General features: G+C 49.8%; 1 protein-coding gene across 1 annotated transcript in view; it reads right to left on the bottom strand.

The window, feature by feature from the left end:
• The window catches only part of LOC128722651 (homeobox protein araucan-like), a 79,911-nt gene that overhangs the window by 37,852 nt on the left and 20,257 nt on the right, over positions 1-21,802 (bottom strand). The window contains exon 2 of the mRNA XM_053816327.1: positions 2,534-2,977. Coding sequence (XP_053672302.1) covers positions 2,534-2,977 — 444 coding nt within the window. The remainder of the gene's footprint in view (positions 1-2,533; positions 2,978-21,802) is intronic.

The following is a 21,802-nucleotide window of genomic DNA, read 5'->3' as shown; positions in this document are numbered from 1 at the left end:
CCTCTTTAAGGATGGTGCCACGTGGACGAAAAACAAAATTAAAGGCCCAAGTTCGTTGTGTGAGGAGAAAATCACCACTCTAAGCTACTCGGAAATCACCACACACCAAAAAAAACCTCCACTAAGGACTGTTGCGCTAATGCGATAATGGTTTGTTAAATCGACACCGCCCAAAAGGACGGGCTCGGTTTAAGGAACTTCGTTTTGTCTGCCGTCTCATCGAGGGCTAAGTAATTTAAACGATCGAGTGGCGTTTTTTCTTTGCTGCTTCATTCCCTTATCCATTCTTCCAAGTGCTGCTAGCTGAAACCCTGCCCAGACATCCCAAAATGCATCACGTCCCGGGGTAGTTCGTTCTAATCCTGCACACAAAACTTTCCCCAGCGAAACGAACGAACCGAACGGAGAACCTCCTGGTCGAACAAAATTATTCGGTACGAAATTGAACACCAATAATCTGCTTACTTTGGGGAGCTTTCTACCTCCGGAGAAGGGCCCTTGAGTCCGTTCCCTGTTCAAAAGGGCTCGAATGGCAGCCAATAGCGAAGAAGAAAGTGTCCACATCGAGGACCCACAACAGCTAGCTCGCCGGAGCTTGCAGCAACATTCTACCGCATTCAACTCAAGCAACGTCCGCCAGGCAAAAACCGCCGTTCATTAATGCTAAAACGCTCTCTCCCAAAAGCCGTCCTGTCGGTACACACTCACACAAGCGCACGCGCGCGGGGTTTTCCACGCCGTGAAGCCATTTGAGTAATTTCGTATTTATAGCAAAAAGGGGGTTTAATTTACATCTTGTTATACATTTATTTTAAGTACATGGCGAACGATGGCTACAAGCGATCAAACCCGACCACGACGACGACTACGACGACGACGAGGACGCCAAAGTGGGTGCCTGCTATTATGCTTATGCTTGGCTTTTACGCCGAGGCATGCAGCGAGTAGCAGAAGCAGAAGAAGAAGAAGAAGAAAACAAAAAGCAGCCACGAGAGCTTTTGCATTCCACGAATCCTGCCAAGCGAACGATAACGAACGGCAGGACCACCGAACACTACCACTACCGTTAAGTGTTTGGTCAGTCTGCCCCCGGGGGTGTCGAAGACCCGTCCGTTTCCTTTGCACAAGCACGTGAACAATGCCAACATACCGCATGCGCATGCACACACACACACGCTGACACACACACAAGCACGCAAGCACAGGGCAGGAATCCTTGCACGAAGCGTACGTACACGGTACAGCATTTTGCAAATGCATTTCCACACTGCTTCCGCATTACACGAGTAATCCTTTACACTAAGTCCGGTTCGGTACGTGTATGTGTGCCTTTTTGTGTGCTCGCTTGGTCTTTGGGGTGGAGGGTGGGATCTCGTGTTTTATGTTACATTTTCTCCATCGCAGTAGCCCTGTTTTTGATTTTTCGTGGTGCATGGCATGGCATGGCGTAGTATGCAATTTATGGAAGTCTTCAACTAGGCGATTTAAACTCACTCGCAGCGCTTATCTGACAGGCGAGTAAATCCGTTTCACAGCATTACCGGTGCGAGAAAGGACCGCACATTGCTTGGCAAACAATTGCGAGAGGGATTTATTTTCAGGCGTGGAAAACTCGTCAGCCAATTATTTGCTGCCCCCCGGTTGGTTGTACGCAGCTAATGCACTTTTAAATACTTATGCGTAATCTCGCAAAACTCCCCGACAACGATTATTGGTTTACGCAAAGTTAGACCACGTGGCAAGAGGATTTTTCTTAGAGGAGACCGAAAAGAAGAAAGAAAACAAAAACAACTCATCTAGGTGAGCCCTTTTCCTTGGAAAAGGTTTTTCCCTTTCCCACGATGCGGGTGGGTTAGAAAAAACAACCCTTGCGGGCATTTTCCCACTTTCATTGCACGGGGGTGTGTGTGTGATTTCCGGTGTCGCTCTTCACCCGGGATTTAATCTGCTGCGCAGCCCATAAACATGCAGTATTTCTGCTACATTTTTCGCACTCACTTACGTCCACAATTCAGTATTATCACTCTAGCGTTCTGCGTGCGCTGGGTGACTTTTCCCTTCCGGGCCGGGCAGGCGGAAAGCGCGCGAAAGCAAAAGAATGCGTCGCCGTCCTTCGGGGCAGATAATGAGCGAAGGACTCGAACCGACGCAAACGCAAAAGGGCCGATGGTGAAAAATCCCTCCCCCCATTTGGCGAATAATCGAGTGAGTGGTTTCGTGACAGGAATGCGAAATTCAGTCGGCGCTCATTAAGTGCGGCCGTCGGGTTTTTGGTGAACAATGTTGCGTAGGTCGATTGGTGGCCCTTTTTTACGCGTAGGGTGATTGGGTTTTTCGCGAGAGAGGGTGTTTTAGAATTTTAAGTTTCACAAAAAGGACCCTTTGCGAGGACTTTACGCCCGATTTTTGTGCGCCTTCAAAGCGTGGTGACGAAAGCTTCATTTTTCGGCGCCCTTTTTTTTTTGCAACCCAATTTCGGCTTCCCATTTCGATTGATTGAAGCAGCGCTTTCGGGACACACACACACACTTACCAGTGGGGAGTAGAAGGCAGAACTGTCCACACCGATGCTCGGGTAAGGGTTCTGCTCCGTCGAAGGATAGGGCGTCCCGTAGACACCGACACTTCCGGTGGGAATGCGCGAATAGCCTGAAAGTGCGAGCCGAGCTGAATCGTACTGGCAGGAACAGACCGTCTGCCCGGACACGGGATCGGTCATGATCGGGCGGCCATTTTCACAGCAGGACGTCGTCGGTCCACCACCACCACCCGGTCCTCCCGGACCACCACCACCGCCCGGTCCACCACCGCCACCGAGGGAGACATTGTTTTGCGAGGTTTGCGAAACGGCCCCAGGACTGAGGGCTCCCGATGGTGCGCCCGTTGCTGATCCTCCTGGGCTAAGTGAGGGCGCATTGGTGGCGGAGATGGGCGATTGGGAGCTTGCGGTTGTCGTCTGGCCTCCGCTAACGAGCAGCTGTGGAAAAGCGAAAGAGAAAGAGAAAGAGGTGAGACAAACACATTCATCAGGTCGGGACAACAAAAGGGATCAGGAGATCGAGTCGAAAAACCACAACGAACCCAATGAACTTCCAGCACGACCCACACACACAACCCCTCCAAAAAAACCACCGAATGAGCTCACGTTTTTTAATTAAATTATGCTGACCACCGTCCAGATCGGTGCCCACGCGATTCTCAATCGTCGATCAATCGAACTCGACGAACGACCGATCGATCGATCGATCGAACGAACGATCGAACGTTTCCCAGGCCGTGACCGCGATCGATCGATCATTTCGTGCCTCCATCATGCCTCCGGGAGAGTGTTAATATGCCGTCAAATATTGTCTCCATTCGCTTCAACGCTCTTTTGCGTCGCACTTTTGACGCTGATGCTAATGAGCGGTCCAATCCCGCAATCCCGCTTCACGACGCCTGGAGCCTGTCAAACGCGCGATGTCTTGCGGGACGCGAACGAAGCGCAAACAAACTCTGGTGTCCGAAGAAAAAAAACCGAGCGTGAAAGGAAAATCACCCCAAAATAAGTGGGGGGTGAAGAAGGACACACAAAACCAAAAAAAAAGGCGCTCCAAGCGAGGCAACAGGCTAAAATAAATAATGAATCTAATGGCGCGCGCTGTTTCGGGCGGTCCGTTTGGTTCCGGTTTGAAGTTGAAGGTGCCCAGAAAAACAAAAGGCCCCCAGAAGGAAGCAAAAAATAAAAAAGAAGGCAAACAAAACGCCCCGACCCGGCGTTTTGGAATAGAAAGGAAGCGCGCGTTCTTCGAGGCACTGGCGAGGGTTTCTTGTTTTTTTTTTCGAGTGTGTTTTGTTTGACACTTGCCCAGAGCTAATGCAAGTTAATGCCGGCTTCCTGACCCACAAACCACGAACCAATTCATTATTTATCGAACGCCGCGTATCGGCGGACATCTTGAATAGCGTGGGAGCGTAGCCTAGAGCGTTGCATCGCGATCGCTTATCGATCCCAGGTTTGTGGTGTGATAATGAACGAGCTGATCGTTGGAGAAAAAGATTGGCCACGGAAAAATGGCCAAAGTGTGGGCGTGCGTGTGTGTGTGTTTTTTTTTGGGGGGGAAGAACAGGATGTATGGAAATAATATCGAAGCCGTCAAAGTGGCAGAACGCCCGCGAACGTCGTTAAAAAAAAGAGGCCCCCAGAAACCACCTGCCCTGTGTGGCTCGCGGTTTGGCTCAAACCAGCCCAACTGAAGGCCTCACGTCCCGAGACAGGGCCAGAGCCGGAACCTGGCCTGGGGCACCCATAAAAACGCCGGCTCGCTTCGTTTAACGCTGCAACCCGTTCGTTTTCGGAGTTGGGACACGACGTCACGTCAAAAAAAGAAGGAAGAAAGAAGAAAAATAATCAAACGTCGCACGTCGCGACTCCACAAACGTATCAAATTACTCGATGATAGAATGGCATAGTCAATTTGATTTTAATATTTGTCATATAATATGTTAATTTACAGTTAAGCGCGATTAAAGGTCCCTCTTCTCGCAGGCCATCTTTCGCGCGCGCGTCGATCGGAACGATCGATGGTTTATTCTTTTGTTTTTTTTTTTTTAACCACGCTGTCCTCGTGGCTTCTTTTTGCACTCCATTCTTGCACTTCAACCATCTCTCGCTCTTTCTCTCTCTCTCTCGCTACGTTGCTGTGTCCTTTTTAAACGTGACGACGGCCATCGAGCGAGTGGTGTTGAGGTGAAAATAATAGCGCATGCAAAAATTACGCCCACACGAAAAAGCGACTTTGGCGTTTTTTGGCTTAGAATTCGCACCTTTGCCAACACCTCCCGGACACGGGATCGGAGAAAAGCGACCGATAAAAATCAATATCCTCAAAATCAGTCCCCCCCCTTTAGGTAGACGGGAGTTTTTTGTGTTGGTCGGAAATGTCGATCAGAAAATTTAATCTTATTCAAAGTGCGAGCTGACAAAATGGAACAAGGCGGGCATAAATCTTGCTGTTCGTCTCTAACCTGTACGATACGAGCAGGACGAGCCCGACGGATGGAAGCAATCAATTTGTCTTCTCTCCGATGCTCTCCGATGGTGCCAAAATATTTGGACAAACCTGACGCATGAAAGAATGGACGGAGTGCTCGAGTTTGGGACATTTCGGGGGCGTTCGAGACGCTACGAACCTCCTTTGCATGATAATAAATCCTGCATCGCCCGGCGCCTCACCACGGAGATTGGGTAATTGTGATATTGTGGAAGGGATTAAACCCGGGCCCCTGCCCTTCGTTAAATCACACGCACGGCCACCTCGAGGTGACAGTTTTCCTTTTCGAAGGTTTCTCAATTAACACGGAACCAGTGAGACGTGTGAGACGAGATCGCACACACACACACACACACACATCCTTGCCGGTTTCGTACACCTTTAGAAAACCCCTTTTTTCGAAACCCCATTTGCCATTCTTGTGCCGGGTTTTTGGGATGATGCGCACTTGACGCATCCCCGAGAACCCCCGGTAAGATAGGGGATGCATACGAAAAGCCCCTTTTGTACACACACACACTCACACATCGCACGAAGAAAACGGGGGCTTTAGGATTAGGGCAGGGATAAAGTTTTGCCTATACGGGTTTGCCGAGCAAAACCGGGATTGGAGCTGGGATTTTGTCTAGACAAATTAAGCCAACTCAGGCCCAGGTCTCAGGACGTTAAGTGGGGGTCGTTCGTTGGGTGAAGGATCTCGGTGCTGGGAAGAAAGACAGGGGGGACAGCATCTTGTGCAATGTGTGTGCGAGTGCGCCTTCCGAAACCGAGGGTAATTAATCCCGCAACCGACACGCCTGGCAAGCCGTGGGGAAAACAACATTGAAATACACTTAGCCCAAAAACGGGGGGGAAAAAAGGTACACACATTCCCATTTCAAGTGGCAAGTTGCGCAACGACAGTGGTGTGTGAACGCGAAAAAAGGGTTCCTTTCGCGGATTCGAAACCGTGAGCGGTGATTCTCGGCCTGAGCAGCAACAACAGCCACGTGAAATCAGCGTACCAAACGGGAAACAAATGAATTAAGTTGTTGCTGCCCAAACATTTTGGGTGCAGAAAATGGGCGCGAACTGAAGCGAACTCAAAACCCGCGATCGCTCCCGATGCCGTGACGGTTGGTTTTGGAACTAAATATGGTTTGTTAATAATAGTTTTCTTTTTGTGCACCTTTTGCACCAGCGATAGCAATTATCGCATTTTCTTACAGAGTACCTCCAATCGAGAGGCCAACCGAGAGGTCTTTCTTCACAATCAGTTTGCCTCAATTAACGCAGGGTCTTACACACTGAAAGAGAGAGAGAGAAAAAATAAAGGAGGAAAAGCTCAACCATGGCTGATTGGTTCGATAACTTCTCCACGAGGCGCGTGTTTTCGCGCCGGATCGACGATACGCGCGTAAAGGTGGGGTGTTCATTTCTGCGACCCAAAACCGAACCACGCGGTTAAGTTGTAAACTGTGTTGCCCATTAGTTCTACATAGTTCGCGCCCGATAAGAAACCTCCCCAGTGCCAGCAGCCTCTCAAGTGCCCTCCAACCACCAAACGTTCGCGATTCGTTCGATTGCGTTCACGCGGGCAGAAACGCCACGCGTTTTGGATGGGCTATAAAACGCCATCGAGTTTGAGCGGTGAAAAATGCTAATCAGCTCGCGTTCAGAGTTCCAACGGGCACGCACGGGCCCGAAACCGAAACAATTAGCTCAAAATAGATAATTAGAATTAAGTGCAAACGAAGAGGCTTCCATTACCAAGAGGCCAGGACGGCGATTCGCTATCCGATTTCCTTCGGCCCAGCGCACGTGGAAAGATCCTGCCTTGGGATGGTTGCCGGAAGCCACGGAGGCGGGACCGCTTTATTTTCCAAACCATTCGGCACGGACACGGGCCCACCGGAATTTTCCCCCCACTCCCGTTTTGATCGCACTCGTTCTAATGGCGTCTTAAACAGAATTAATTTTGTGATTTATCTCCTGCTGGCTGCACTTCCGCCGGTCGATTGTGTGGTTTTTGTGTGCGTGGTTTTGCTCTCTCTCTCTCTCGTTCTCGCTTTGTGTACTCGCGAAAAATCATGTTTTTTGATGGGGCTGGTTGGAATTACAAAAAACAAAAAAAAACAGGAACCCAAAAAGCGACAAAAAGCAAACAGAATAGTGCCGGTCGCGTTGTTCGGTTGAATGAATGGTTGCTTTAATCGACTCGAAATGGCCCATCCAAGTAGGCTTTAAAAACTTAGCCCCTTTTGCAAAATGGCTGGGTGGGTAATGAAAATCACCGAAGGAAAATCTGTCCTATCAAATCGAGTCTGTTGGATCAAGCCACGTTTTCTAACACGACACGTTCGATGTGAGCATTTCCCCAACGTGATTCTCCCCCGTTTTTTTTTCGACCATCCTTCGACCATCTTTCCGGCACTGATGTCTTGCTGATGTCTTGATACACATAACCTCATTGTCCCGCAAACGTCATAAACACGTTTAACGAGCCCTCGAGCACCCCTTCCAGGGTCCGCTGGACACGCTCGACCCATGCAAGTATCCATTTTATGTATGATTTATTGCCCTCCACCGAGACCATCAGCCCACAAATCACCGGCGAGTCTCCATACTTGAGGTTTGAGCTCCTGGGCGCATCGAGGAACTATTTAGTGCCTTTTAATGGCACCGATCTTCCCCACTACCATCATCATTATCATTCAAATACAAAAATACACACACACACACACACAAAACAGAACAAAAAAGGCACACCAGAATGGCACCGTGGCCGTAAAGTGGTTTATTGTTCCGGCGAGGTGGCTAATAATTGCTATTACTATCTTGTTCTGAGCGCGGGCGAACTCCGGAGCAGATGACAGTTTATTGACAGCTCCAACGAGCTCGGACATTATCTGGCCCCCTCGTGGTGGTGTTGGTGGTGGTGATCGTTAAGTGAGCTGTGTTGACCATCGGGTGGAGCATATTAAATAATGGCGTGTCTCGGGTTTGAGCATACTTTTCGAGCATAACGAGCACTTACGGGGACGGTATTGGGCGTAATTATTCACCGCTCCATTCGCTTCGTTCGGGACGGGTATTTAGTGATGGGTTTATTTGAGTATGTGTGGGTGTTTTGGTTTTTTCTTTCCCCCGACCGGCCTACTCGATTGCCGAGGGGGTTCAGGCCCGTAATGAGTCTTTTTAATCAATTTCCAATGCCTCCTGTTTTTTTTGGCTTTTTTTCCCGTGAATAGAAAAAAAAAATAAACTCCATGCGCCAATCGATCGATCGATTATCACTCGTGATTGTAATGCATTATGGGCATCGCTGGAAAATCACCATATTTATGCACGCCGGTGTTCATTTGCATAAACACTCTCTTTTTTCTCTCTCTCTCTCTCTCTCTCTCTCTCTCTCGCTACCATAGAGCCAGGAACGCGTTCCAAAATCAAACCCTCGATCAAAGCGGGATCGAAATGAGCGTTTATTAAAGAATGCAAATAGCGCCAAATCGCGCGGCCAAGCGAATGAAGAAACATAATGCCGCCGACATAATGGCAATGATGAACCACTCCCGTGTAATGGCACCCCGGAAAAATTGGAATGGAGGGTGGCATGAGTCCTTCCTGTGCGAGGATCACACAGGATCTTCGGAGGCTTGGGCGGCTTCCGAATTTCAATTCGAGTAGCGAAAGAACATTCACCACGCCGTCGGGCCGGAATGATAGTAATTGTTCGATCGTCTCGCGAAAAGAAAAAAAGGCACCCCGATATAAAGTGTGAAATCGCTGCGGTGCAGTAAATGCATGCTTTTGCCGCATTGAAAAATGAATCGATAATACACTATCATCACGTCCCGATGCAGCCCTCGGGGGGGGCCCTCGTTGGGCCCTTTTTACTTGTTCGCTTTGGTTTCGTTTCCCTTTTTTTTCCACCCCGTAAAAACCGAGCCGCCCTTGCGCGTAATGTATGCAGCTCGGGCGTCGGGAAAATGCGTGCAAATGCGTTGTCCCGAACGGAATCGATCCACTTTTTAAAACATTCCTCCCGGGCAAAACCCAGCGTCGAATTACCGGCACACAGGGGGAGAGTATCTTTCTTTCTTTTCTTTTTTTTTGTAGTACAACTGCAGCCCTACGCAACCCTTTTACGCCCTTCCCAAAGGCTTATCGCCGTGGCTCGCTCAACTCCGATCGATACGGGACCGGGCGCCTTAGCTGGCAGAGGCAGAAATCCCTCTAAAAACTTCCGCGGCTCAGTGCGAAGGACCACGCGAAGGAAAGGACCACGCTCGAAGCCGCCCAAGGGCACGCAACGCGCCATGGCGCAAGGAAAACCCTCTTATCAGTGCTGGCGTATCGGCGACGTATCGGCGTACCTCAGGAAGAGCCACAACAGCCTACAACCTGTTCCCAGCGCTCGACATCGGTTCATTTTTTCCACCCTTTTTTTTTTTGTTGGTGTGTTGCTCGCGGGCATCATCCCGCAGAATGTGGCTACCGCTGGCGATGCGTATCGCGAGCACATACACACACACACACACGCACCGACGGAGGGATCCAGAATTACGCCCGATTCCCGTTTATGCGCTTGAAGCGCGTATTCCCGCGATCGCGCGGGAGAAAAAAAAAGGAGCGTGACGAAATATATATCTTCGCCCGAGAAACCGGCGACAAGGCACCGGAAAATGACGTGCCTGGCCATCAGGAAGCGCGACCGAGGAAGGGAACAAGCAAGCGAAGAAGAAGAAGAAGAAGACAAAAGTGCACGAATAAAAAGAAACCCTCAACGGGAGCGCTCAACGACAATGGGCTGAAATTATGATCGGTTTGCTGCCGGTTGCAAGGGAGCGACATTATAAATGTGAGATAAATTTGTTGAGATAAATCGTTTTATTGACAATTTATTGAAATATTTTGATAACATTCGCCGATAATGATATCACGGTCGCGGTGATGTGATGAAAGTTTTTATACAAGTACCTGAACGTCGGGCCTCGAAGGGATCCCTTAGCAAAGGTTCTCCCCATCCCGAGCAAGGGTTCCCAGGCCCAGGGTGGCTGTGCGCGAAGGTGTGTAGGACTAGATTTCGCATGGTTTCGAGCCGGTTACGGTATCCTGCCGCTTTGTCGTTATGACGAGGTCGGGACAGGTTCTTTCTTTTCTTTTTTTTTGTGTCGTAACTGTTTTATTTTCGTTTCTTTTCTTTTGTTTTTTTTTTGCACGCGCCCGCCGCGAGGACATGGGAATGATTTATTGCCGTCCGTCGGTCGTCGTGGTTTGCGTCTTCGTGGGTTTTATGGTCCGTTTCGATCGAAACCGGGAGAGTATCTTAACCTTGGGATCGCTATCGTCCCGCCGAGAGGTTTCCGCGGATTCCGAGGACAGTTACGTCGATAGGGACTCATTCCGCTTATCCCAGCGACGACGACGACGACGACGACGACGACGACATGGACGATGAAACCGATCGATCTAACCTGCTCCGGGCTAATCGGCGCTCTTCCATCGCGCGGCATCTTACTTCTCGAGTGACGGAGCGCATTGATAATGAAGGGCTCGTCTCGGGTGTGGCCCGAGATCTCCGCTCGGGCCCCTGAGGACAATTAAAGTGAACGCGCGCGATCGAGATCACGGCTCACCTGCGATCGCCCGACAGTTCGTCTGCAGACCACATTTGCCATTTTCGATCGCTTGTCCAGACGCCGGGTGCTTAAACATTATGGTCGTAAATATATTAGCATATAAATATTTTTTTTTCTCTTTAGCAACCCGCCGATCCCGATGATCCTGGCGAGCCGAGTCGCCCAAGGCGTCGGAAAAGGGGGCTCTGACGGGACTCACGCCATAATGACGCTCATAAATTTCGGTGAATATCGTTATTAATCGGCGCATCATCGAACGCCGTCGGCAGATATTTGCCAAAACAACAAAAAAAAAACACTCGCGCCCCGAAAAATCATCCTGCACGTCGTTTTTCGCCTCGAAGCAAAAGCGTTTCATCAATCTTTTGCAGCCCACTCGATCGCGAGTCGTGGTGGTGCGTTTTTTGTTTTGTTTTGGGGAAGTACCAGGACTTTGCTTGGCCTTGGACGAAAATTCCAAGTAGCCAACCGAACAGCGGCCGTTTGTTCGCACCTTCAGCCCAGCCAGTTGGCCAATCCAGGCCCTCGGAGAATAAAAAAGAGGGCTTCGGAGCGTGCCCTAGAGCGACGGGGCGCACAAACTGTGCCTACGATTGAATTCGGGACCGGCAGTCCACAATAAATTACATTAATTGAGATATAAATATTATTATCTCGACAAATGGACAATCCATCATGTGCGTGCGCGGTTCCAACGTCATGCGGTTCTGACGCCACCACCTGCTTGCTGAAGGGCCCGAGAATGGTGCGATGGCTGATGGAAAGCCGATTTAAGGGGCCCGCAACCTTTGACTTTACTTGGCCCTTGTTGCGGGAAAAACGACCCAAAAAAAGGGTAGATAAAATGATGAGAAGGAACGGAGAGAGAGAGCAACCAACGGGAAGCACGAAGCATTAGCTCCGTTGGTGGGATTCCTCTCGAAAAGGTTCGGTCTTTTGTGGCTTAAACCACTGTTTAAGACACCTTTAAAGCACACCTCACGCTGTGGTTACCTTGAGCAAGTCAAACATTCAGAGCGCGAAAAGCACAGTAGGCTTAGTTTGCAAACTCACTCCAGCTAGGGAAATTTACGCCTTTTCAATTCCCTCGCGTGCCAACGAAAATGGACCTTAGACCCTTTTGTTTTCGTGGACCAGTAAAAAATGAAATTTATCTTGCCACCAGTGTTCTGGAGGAAAAATAAACCCCCCAACTGAAAGAGGGTGGATTATCGAGGGTAGCGTAACATATGGTTTCGTGCCTTTTTTTTTTGCCCCGATTTTTATTTCCACCCGAAAATCAATTCCAAACCCTGCACGCCCATTTTCCCGGCCCGGCCAGCTGAGGCTCACCAAGCATTTGACCGTGCCATCCTTGCGCATCCTTGCTCATTTATCATGCGTTTTAAAATAGTTTCGCTACACGACAAGTACATTTCGGTGGCTCGCAAAAAGGGGTGATTTTCACGCATTGTTGAGTGATTCCACAAAATCCCGACCGCTTTTCCGTTAGCGTGCGTCTCTTTCGCTCCTTCGTTGCTAAGCAACCACGTGGGGGCGCACAGCGTTGACATTTGAATAAAATACCAATTATGTTAATGGTGCGAAGGATTTAGCCCGGTTCGAGGAAGCTTTATATTTGGCAATAAAACCTCAAGCGCAGGTGAAGAAAGCTAGACACATTTGAACGAGCTCAACTCTCCAAGCGAGCGTCACGCGTGTTTCACCTGTTGCAGAAGGCCTTCCGGTGGTGCTTGCGTTCTTGCGTTTGAGCTGAACACACACACACACGATTTGAACGCGCTTATTGAATTGTGAAATCGCAACAACGCAGGCGCCAAAACTCACTCATCGCCTAAAGCTCGGTGGAGGTGCTCTTTCGCGAGGTGCCTTTTCCTGCATCGACAGCAACCCTAAACGGAATAACTCCCGAAATGAAGGGCAAGAAGAGCAACGAAACAAAACAAAACAACAAAAAAAGGGCAACATTGCTGCCCCGAAAACCCTCATTCCCCCATTGGAAGTGCATTTTTATCGCGGAAACGATCCGCGGTTTGTGGAAATTTAGGGACGGAGGTCCCCCGAGCCGAGGACGCAAGTGCAGGCGAGTTTGTCGAATCTTTATAAATTATTGACATCATCTTCAACATTTTTATAACGTTATGAATTATTAATTCAATGAGACCCGAAAACCACAAACCCCGTCGTCGAAAACCCTGTCCGACCGCTTCGTTATCAGTTTTCTGCCGCAGCGCCATCAATTTGGGCTTCCCGCGTATTCAGCCAGGTTGGGGTTTGTTTTTTTTTTTTGCTTGTTGTGTTCGAGTCCTGATTTTGGCGATTCGATTCCCGGGTTTCATGTATGTGTGTGTGCTCGTGTGTGCATTTATGGGTCTTTTTGCACGTTGCAAAACCCCGGGCGCATCTTCGAACGAGAAGTTATTAATTCAAGCCCTAAACGTTACCGATTTTCTGCCCAAAAATGGTGCTTTCTGTTTTCTGTTCTTTTTTGCTGTTTGCTTCTTCTAAATACCGCACCATGGTCGAATAGCACGCTTGAACGTTTCTATACCAGCTAATTAAACCCCATTCGAATACCTTCCCCTAGGCAATGGCCTTGTTTTTTTTCCGAGAGCACGCTCCCTGAAGGCAAATTGTATCGTAGATTATTTTGGGATTTCTTCAAAAAAAAAACGGTTGCTAAATGCACCACCGATAAGATGTGCTGCCGGGAAAAGGTTCGAATATTTATGTACTCTCGCACGCACCTCAAGCGACGAGTTCCCGAAGAAACCGGTGACATCCAAAATGCACCCTCAGGTACGCAGAGTTTCCCTCAATTTCCGTGAGCCCTTTTCGGATCTCCCAAAAGGCCCCAAAACGCCCCAAAAGACCACGACTTCCCAATCGGTTTTTGTTCCACCACCATCGCCCGTACGATTCGATTCAACTGCCCGCCCGAATGAGTGCGCGAAAAATATGAATTTCTGATAGCGCAACGACGGCTTCCGCACCAAAAACCTGGCCGCATAAAAAAAACATGGAAAAAGGCCCTTTCCCGCGAGACGATCCCGCGACAAAGTGTAAACAGCAACATAATAAATCATCTCGCAAACTCGCGCTCGCTCAACTCCTTCGCTTCCGTGGTGACTTCCTTCGAGAGCGAGAAGAAGAAAAAAAACAAGGTGAAAAGATCGCTCGGAATGCCCGATGTGTGCTCGGGGTTTTTGGGGAGTTTTGTGTCTCTTTTTTGTTTTTCGAATTCCCTCAAGCCGTCTCGCGATTGACATTTCGCTTCCCGTTCTAAAGGGCCTGCTTCAAAAAGAGGGCGCTCAGAGGGCTAAAGATCGAACCGATCGAACCGCTGATTGTTTGCGGGGCGGAAAATTGTCCCCAACCGGCACCAGGTTTCTGTCGTAGATCGACATTGTGTCCTTTTTTGGGGATACTGCTTTAGGTACCCGATTAAGGCAAGCCGCCGGCCCGTGGGAATTACCGCGCAATCTGGTACCGATCCTCCTTATCGTGAAACCCATGGAAGGAAGTGTGATGTCTCCGCGTGTGTGTGTGTGTGTGTCTGAGTGTTTGTTCTTCAATTCGTCGCACCCAAAAAACCCGCCAATTCTCACACGTCACGGTCCGGTGCACCCGATTAAGTGCATATTTGTGCCCGCCCGGGGATCTCCTTTTACGCGCGTTGCCACCGACCACGCAGCAGATCAATATATATATATTGGCCAGGCAAAGCGGGCCCCAAAAGGGTGGCAACCTCCTTCGCAGGAATGCACCCAACGCGACGTGAACGTGGCGAAGGGCAAACAAAACCGTTGACATATTTATTTGTCCGGCAGTGGGCCGAATTTTTGCCGAAATCCCGATGACATCAACCATGATCGGTGATTTTCGGCGACACACATCGCGCATATGGCGTTCACGTTTTGGGTGGTTTCCTGATGACGGTGGCCAGGACATTCCCGGTGGCAGGATCCGAAGACGCTGAGAGCCTTTCTGTTCCGTTTGGGCACGGATACGAGGCGTTTTTCCGGGCATTTTTTGCCATAATTTCGTGGTTCCGTTCCGTGCTCCTGCAGCGAGGATCGCGATCGAGGATCACTTGGAGCACTTGTGATCAATCTGCTAACATTTGCGCAATTTTCCCGGATCACTGATTGAGTTTTCCACCAGCAAAACCAGCGAACCGCTGATAGGAAATTATTTATCATAATTCGATTAGCCCAAGCTCCGGCCGATTCGTGCTCTCCCGTAGAGCGCCCGGATCGCATCCGATCGACGCCGATCGTTCTCTCTCTTTCTCTCTTTCTCTTTCACCTCGATCTGGCGCCTTCCCGAAAGGCTGGTGGCACCCCACCGCGTCCACAACCCCCTGCGGCTAGTATAAATATTTATCGATTGCGGAACATTGATAAATTAATTGTAAATTAATTAAATTGATTTGTACGTGATTTTGGCAAGTTTTTGCACCACACAGCGATCGCGCGGGTTTCGTGATGCGATGCTTTGTGCAGTTTTTTTTTTCCTCCCCACAAACCAAAACCCACCCCAAGTGTGCGTGTTCACCGATCGGGAAGATCGATCGATCGATCGATCCTCGATCTCGAAGTAAGGAGGGAGAGAGAGAGAGAGAAGAAGCAAAGGAAAGAGTTTAAAAAAAAATACCCTTAGCGACGAAAGCAACCTCGCGCCTGCATGCCTTCTGGTCAATGGAATTGGTTTCGAGCTTCTGGTTTTCCATTCTGGATTCCAGCGGCCCATGCGGTTCACCTGTCTCCTGGTGCGTTGGGGAATAAAATTCAATTAGAACATATTTCCGAAGTGCGTCGTATGCACACGCCTTGGGACCATTGAGGGGAAGAACTCAATTTTCCGACGACGAAGCGGACGAAGCACGCGAAACCAAAACTCGCGCCCTTTCCACCGGAGGTTTTTGGCATCTTCATTCAGACCTCGTCGCCGGGAAATGAGGATCGAGTGAAGTAAGCAAAAGTAAGCGAAAGGAAAAAACACTCACGAACGCGACGGAACTGTCGCATGGTTCATTTCGTCTTAAATTATAATTAATTAATGAGATTCCTGCCTTTTCCTGCTGCACCGTCGGTGCTGCCCGGCTCGAACAGACCGTAGAAGTGAAGAAGATGTCACTCTGCCGGAATTGCGGCACGAAAATGCACCATCGAACAGCTTCTGGGCCGTCTCTATCTCTCTCTCGTCTCGTGGGACAACACTGAACGAGTGGTGAAGTGCTCGGCCTTTTTCATTGGCACCCTCTTAGCATCCTTCCAGGCTAAGAGCTTCATTCACCGGGGAGCAAAACGATCTCTCTTAGGGTTTTGTGTGCTCGTCATTTAGCTCGCCAATTCCACAGTAGGGAGTTTTTTTTGTTTGTACGTTTCCCCAGTTTAGTGTGCCAACGCACGGTTTCGGTTTTATTTTCGAACAACCGGCCTGCGCATTTTTCGAGCCCAACGCATCCCGTGAGGCCTCCTTTTGCAGGCTGGTGACGGTTTTTGGCCACGGTTGATGTGTGTCTTTTTTTTCGTTTGCTTAGTTCCCCAAAAGCCGGTCAACCCGAAAATTGGGTGCCGACGATGTGTGTGACGCGAATAATTTCACAGTTCCAAACCGAGAAACCGAGAGGTGCCACAAAAAGGGTTGAAAGATCTCGTCGCTTGCGGTTTCGGGAGGCTTCCTTTTCGTTGCAAAAGCTGTGAACTACCTTTCTTTTGGGGGGGTTTTTTTTTTCGTTGGCTGATTTTTGCGCAGTGGATGCTGCGCGCGAGTAATTGTGGTCAACCGTTCGCGTAGTTAAAACCCGTGAAAACGTCGGTGACTGCTGGTTCTTCTGGGGATTCGACAGCGCTAATGAGCGCTGGTTTCCGTTTGCGATGGGAATTATCGATGGCCTTTTTATACCAAAGAAAAAAAACCCCTCCATCGCAAGATCCCGAAAGCTTTTTGGAACCGGGATGGTTTGGGAAGTTGGCTTTTGTTTCTCCCTCAAGGGAAATGGCCAATCGCTTTTCCGATCGCTTTTTCCAAGCGCACTCGGTGAAATATGATCCAGTGCCGTGTGGCACTTTGCGTTGGCAAAGGAGGGCAAAGAAAAAAACGTTCCAACATTAAGTCATTACCCGCGCGAGCTTTGCTGAGGCCTTGCGCGAGTGTTGTGAAAATGCCACGCTTCGTTTCGAGTTTGGTTTAAAAATCACCGACACGGACACATACACTTTGTAACGCGCCTGAGGACAACGGCAACATTAACTGTGCGCCTTTCGACACATCGCACGCGCTTTGTTTGCCTTTTCTATGGGGTGGCTTTTAGGAAAAGGTCCCGAAAACCACTTTCACTGATGAACAACAAATACACAGTCACTTGAGTTTGGGCTCGTTGTTGTTGTTGATGTTTTTTTTTTGGGGGGGCTTGTTTGACAGCACCAAACGTCAATTCAATAAGTCAAACACTTTGTCCCGGTTTCGGTCGCTTACCTGACTCGCCGGCGGATACGTGTAGCCAAACTGGGCGTACGCGGCCATTATTCCAGAGCACGTATGAGTGTGTGTGTGTGGGTGTGTGTGTGTTTGCAAGCAGCGGGTTTCGTTTTTCCTTTTTGTTTCTTCACCGGGAGACAGAGTATTCTTTCAGTGCGTGTCTTCACGCCCAAAACGCCACAGGAACTACGAACTAAAACGCACTAAACGCACGGGAATAAAAAGCCCGAAACGGAAACCGAAAACAAAAGCACAACATACGCAAAATCCAACAATCGCAAACCCAGCCAGGGGGCTTTTGTTTTTTTTTTTATTCTTATCGCACCGTCGCCGGTGTCCTGACCACCGCCGTCGTCGTCGTCGTCGTTATATCCTTTGGCGCCAACTGCACGGCGGGATACATGATCCTGTCCGGCCTTTCGGAGCACTTTCACCGGAAACCGGCGGTTTCTTTTGTGTGTTTTGTTACGAAAAACCCCTCATCACCGAAAAACCGAACATATTGTTCCACTGAGCGTGCCAATCGAACTGCAAACGGGGCAGGCGTTTTCTTAGACTGTCTTCGGATGTGCCCAAAACAGAGACATCATCACATCGGAGATCTCGAGCATCGAGAGCGGCCCGGGTTCACAACATTCACCAAAAACCGATCAATTTCGCGACCGAAAAACCCGTAAAAACACAACGCCAACGAGTGCGTACTACTATTCGGCCACTGTTGCTAGGTGCCGCTGCCAACAAACTTCATGCCCGTTTTCCACCATCACTTTCCGCCTTCCACCGTAAAGGGGATTGGTTTTCCCGCTTTTCCGAGAAGTTGACGGCGCGCGAGCTCAATGGCCTTTTTTTTGTGTGAAGTTCGCTACGAGTTCGCACCTGACCTGACGGCTGAGACACACCATATAGCACTGCACGCAGCCACTCTGCCGCTGCAGGTGTTCGCAGGTCTGCCTGCCTTAGCTCGCTCTCTCTCTCTCTCTCTCGCTTTCTCACTGGAAGCTGGGAACACTTTTCCACACGGGCAACAAAGGACACTTTCTGCTGGTGCTGTTGCTGCTCACAACTGCTCAGGTTCGCTGGTCGCGGTGTGGAATCAAAACAAACTTCCCGTCAAGCGCGTCAGGATACTAGCGCACGAGGATGCTAGCGTGTGTGTGTGGGTGTAAAGGACACGCGCGTGGGTGGTTGGTGGTTGGCAGGAGCGCGCGCGCACACGCGAGAGTGCCCGGGAGGTGAAAAAAGCGCACGACGAAACAAGCGACAAACAAAACCAAAAAAAAACACACAAACCCCCGGAACGCGACGCGAAGCGAGAGCGATTTCTCGATTTTCTCGAAAACACTCGTGTTGCGTGTTTCGTCCGCGTGCGCGCACCAGCGATGCGCACTTGGTCACGTTTTGCCTTTAACTAGTTTCCAGCCCAACGCGCCATGTCTGTCCGAGGGAAGCGATGCTACGGCACTATAGTGTTCGGGTTTCGGGCTTCGGCTTGCTCCTCCTCCTCTCGACCGGCCAGCCGGCGGGCCGATGCGTCTTTCTTTCTCTTCTCACACACCCGTTGGCGACACCTCTCACAAGTGGTCAGCTCTCCAGGCTGCAACACTCGGCAACGAACGAAACCCACCGTCAGTAAGGCGTGTTCATTTGCCAACCAATCCGTGCGCTGTACATAGCCGACGTAAGCACGCCTCGCAACGGATCGGGTTCATTTCGCACGCGCTAGCCACGCCCACAGCTACCACCCGTAAAGGAGGGGAATAAGTGCGCCTGCCTGCTCGTGCGCGTGCGAGTGGTGCGAGTGAACAACTTCGCACAAAACGAAGAACAAAACGAAGTGGTGGTGGTTTCATTCATGCGCTCGCAAGCACCGTTCCTTTGGGAGGTGGGACATTTGCGAACGGAACCGGACGGAACGGTTCGTGGTGCTAAAACTCCCACGCAACTCTCTGGGACGTGGCAGGACTCTCGCGTTCGCTCGCAGGATACGCACGGTTCTCGCAACCAATTCAACCAGGCGGTTGGTTTGTGTCACACGCCGAGAACAGGACACCGTGCCGGTTTGACCGGAGTTCAGTTCCCGCCGGTTCTTGTCGATGGTAGGAACGCGCATTCCCTCGGCTCGCAAGGACATTTGGCGCGTGGTTTTCTCTCTCGCAAGTCAAAACATTCGAACGCCGCTAGCAGCTAGCATAAATCACGCCGACGCGAGCCAAAAGGATCTGAAGACGTCACTGGGATGATTGGACACGCGGGTTTTGAACGCGGGGGGAATTGAATGCGACTATGACATAACACGGACCTTTAGACAACCCTTTTCCCCACACCTTCCTCCCACGACCGAGCCGAAGCTTTCCTCGCTGCAAATTGAACATGTGTAGATTTATCCTGTTTGTGTCCCTTTTTATCTTGGGCCGGGGAAAATTTATCGGATCGCGCTACTCCCCGAGTCGACCTTTTCTTTCGACGCCGGGCCGGGGTGATGGAAAACTTGTCTGCAGAGTTCTCGAGTGGTCTTTTTTTTTTAGCGAACTCATCGCAAAAAGTAGAAACTCCCTCGGCCGTTGCATTTGGGGAAATGGGAACGGGTTTTCATCGGCCGCTTTATCGATTTGCATGAAAAAAAAGGTCCTCTCTGCCAATTGTTTCGAGCAGCACCTCCGAATGCGCCATTTCTACGTCGAGGGCCAACAAAAAAAATCAACCACCACTCGTTCGCTCGACGCTAAACTCAATCACACTGTTTGGGAAGTGTAAACCACTCCGAGGACACGTTTTCCGATTGCTTTCCTCGTGGATTGCTCGCAAATAGCAGTCGGAGGAAATCGGACAATATTGAAATTGTCAATCGCATGTCAGTGCCCGTCGCGTTTACATTTAATATGAAGTGGCGTGTGGTTCGGTCCTGTTTGCGTTTGCATTTACGTCACAGCTGCAACACGCGCAAACACGCGCAAACCTAATGTCGGTCGTAGATTTACTCTCTAAACCTGAACGGGAAAATTGGACGCTCGGGAGGGCAGAGGATTCCCGTTTTGCAGTGGCAAAAATCGCTCTACGATTGCTCCGCTGACACACTTTGAAGGGCCTTTCGATCGCCCCAGCCCGCCGAATCAATCGCAAACCCCGGGAGGGGTGAGATTGAGTGCGAAATAAAATAATCCCATCAAAACGGCGATTAACATCGTCTTTACATCGCCTAACTTAATCCGATGAGTAAACAAATTTTTATCCCCCCCCCCCCCCTTCCTGCTGCGAATGCGCCTCGTTTTGTTAGCCTTTTCGCTTTTCACTTTCACTCACTGTCGTCCTTGCGTGGTGTCCTTTTTCCCGAAGGAAGTGGAGTAGTGTGCAAAAACAAAAAAACAAAAAAAAGGTCAACCAAACTCCCGACAACGGTGATGATGATGATGATGATTGCACTCCCAGGAGTCCTCGCGGGTGGGCGAGCCATTTTTTCCAGCAGATCCTGGCCACCACCGTGTGACGTCGTGCTCCACATTTGTGCCCTTTTTTTTTGCTACGTCCCTCTGTACGTTGCTTATCCTCGAGATCCTGCCTACGACTGTTTCAATCCCTCACCATCGCCAGTGAGGACCTAGGAGATCCTTAGAGCCAGTGTATCCCCGAGATCTCATTTCCAGGTGACATGAAACAACACTTATTTGGCCCTCTCTGCATGCCACCGAGATTGTGGGCCTGTTTGTTCGGGAATGGGGTGAGGGAGAGGACCCATTTCGAGCCAGGTTCAAGTGCTTTAGGATCTCCGGTCGAGGGTGAAAAGTCCCACATTGCACTGTAGCTTGCACGGCGGGATATGCGCAATTTTCCGCGACCATTGGGGTGGGGGAGAATGGTGGGGGGTGAGGGCGTTTTTTGCGCTTCGACTTTTGTGCTTTTGTTTCCGAGCAGGGCTGCGATAGTGGTCCTTCCTTTAGCCACTGGCAATGGCAAAAAAATCCCTTTTCTCTAACGGATGGTTGCTGCTTCCCTGCTGACTAGAGTTAGGACTCGTGCGCGGCAGAAAGTGACAGTGGTGATGGAAATTTGCTTACAAACTTCTCTTATTTGGTTCAATCTTTGTTGTAAAGTCTCACGAAAACACGCTCAAACGGTGGAGCTGGGTAATTAACTAGGAATCAAACTTCTAAACCAAGCAATATAAACTCACCAACAAGTGAGTTAAAAAGCTAAATTAGTTGGGAAAACGTTAACCAAGACATATTGTAAAGCAATTATCCATTATTTATTGAGTAATTGTAGGGACACACAAATAATGGCTTTATGTGCCGCAATTCCTTCTGCAATAACCAATAACAATCTGTGCAATAAAAATCCATCAAACTCACTCACTCCCGAGGTCTCACTCCTGTCTAGGTTCCCAGGCGTTCAACCGTTCACTTCCTGAACTGGACAAAGACATTCCAGACACCCGGCCCTTTGCCAAGACCTACGAGTCGAACAACTCCCGTCCAGAACACCAAGCCCCACGGGTAGACGCGTTTCGAAAATCGTAAAATCTCGTTAGATTGCCGTTCCGAGATAAGCGAGCGCATTCATCGCAATCAAAGCGTTAGCACCTCTAGCGGAGACGTCCGAAAGCGGCCGCGTAACGTCACTAGTGGCCACATCGAACTCCCCCATCGAAGGGAAAACCGGTGACAA

Source organism: Anopheles nili, chromosome 3, assembly GCF_943737925.1.
Source record: "Anopheles nili chromosome 3, idAnoNiliSN_F5_01, whole genome shotgun sequence".
In the NCBI taxonomy this organism is placed as follows: domain Eukaryota; kingdom Metazoa; phylum Arthropoda; class Insecta; order Diptera; family Culicidae; genus Anopheles; species Anopheles nili.
This window is presented reverse-complemented; position numbering and strand designations above follow the sequence as displayed.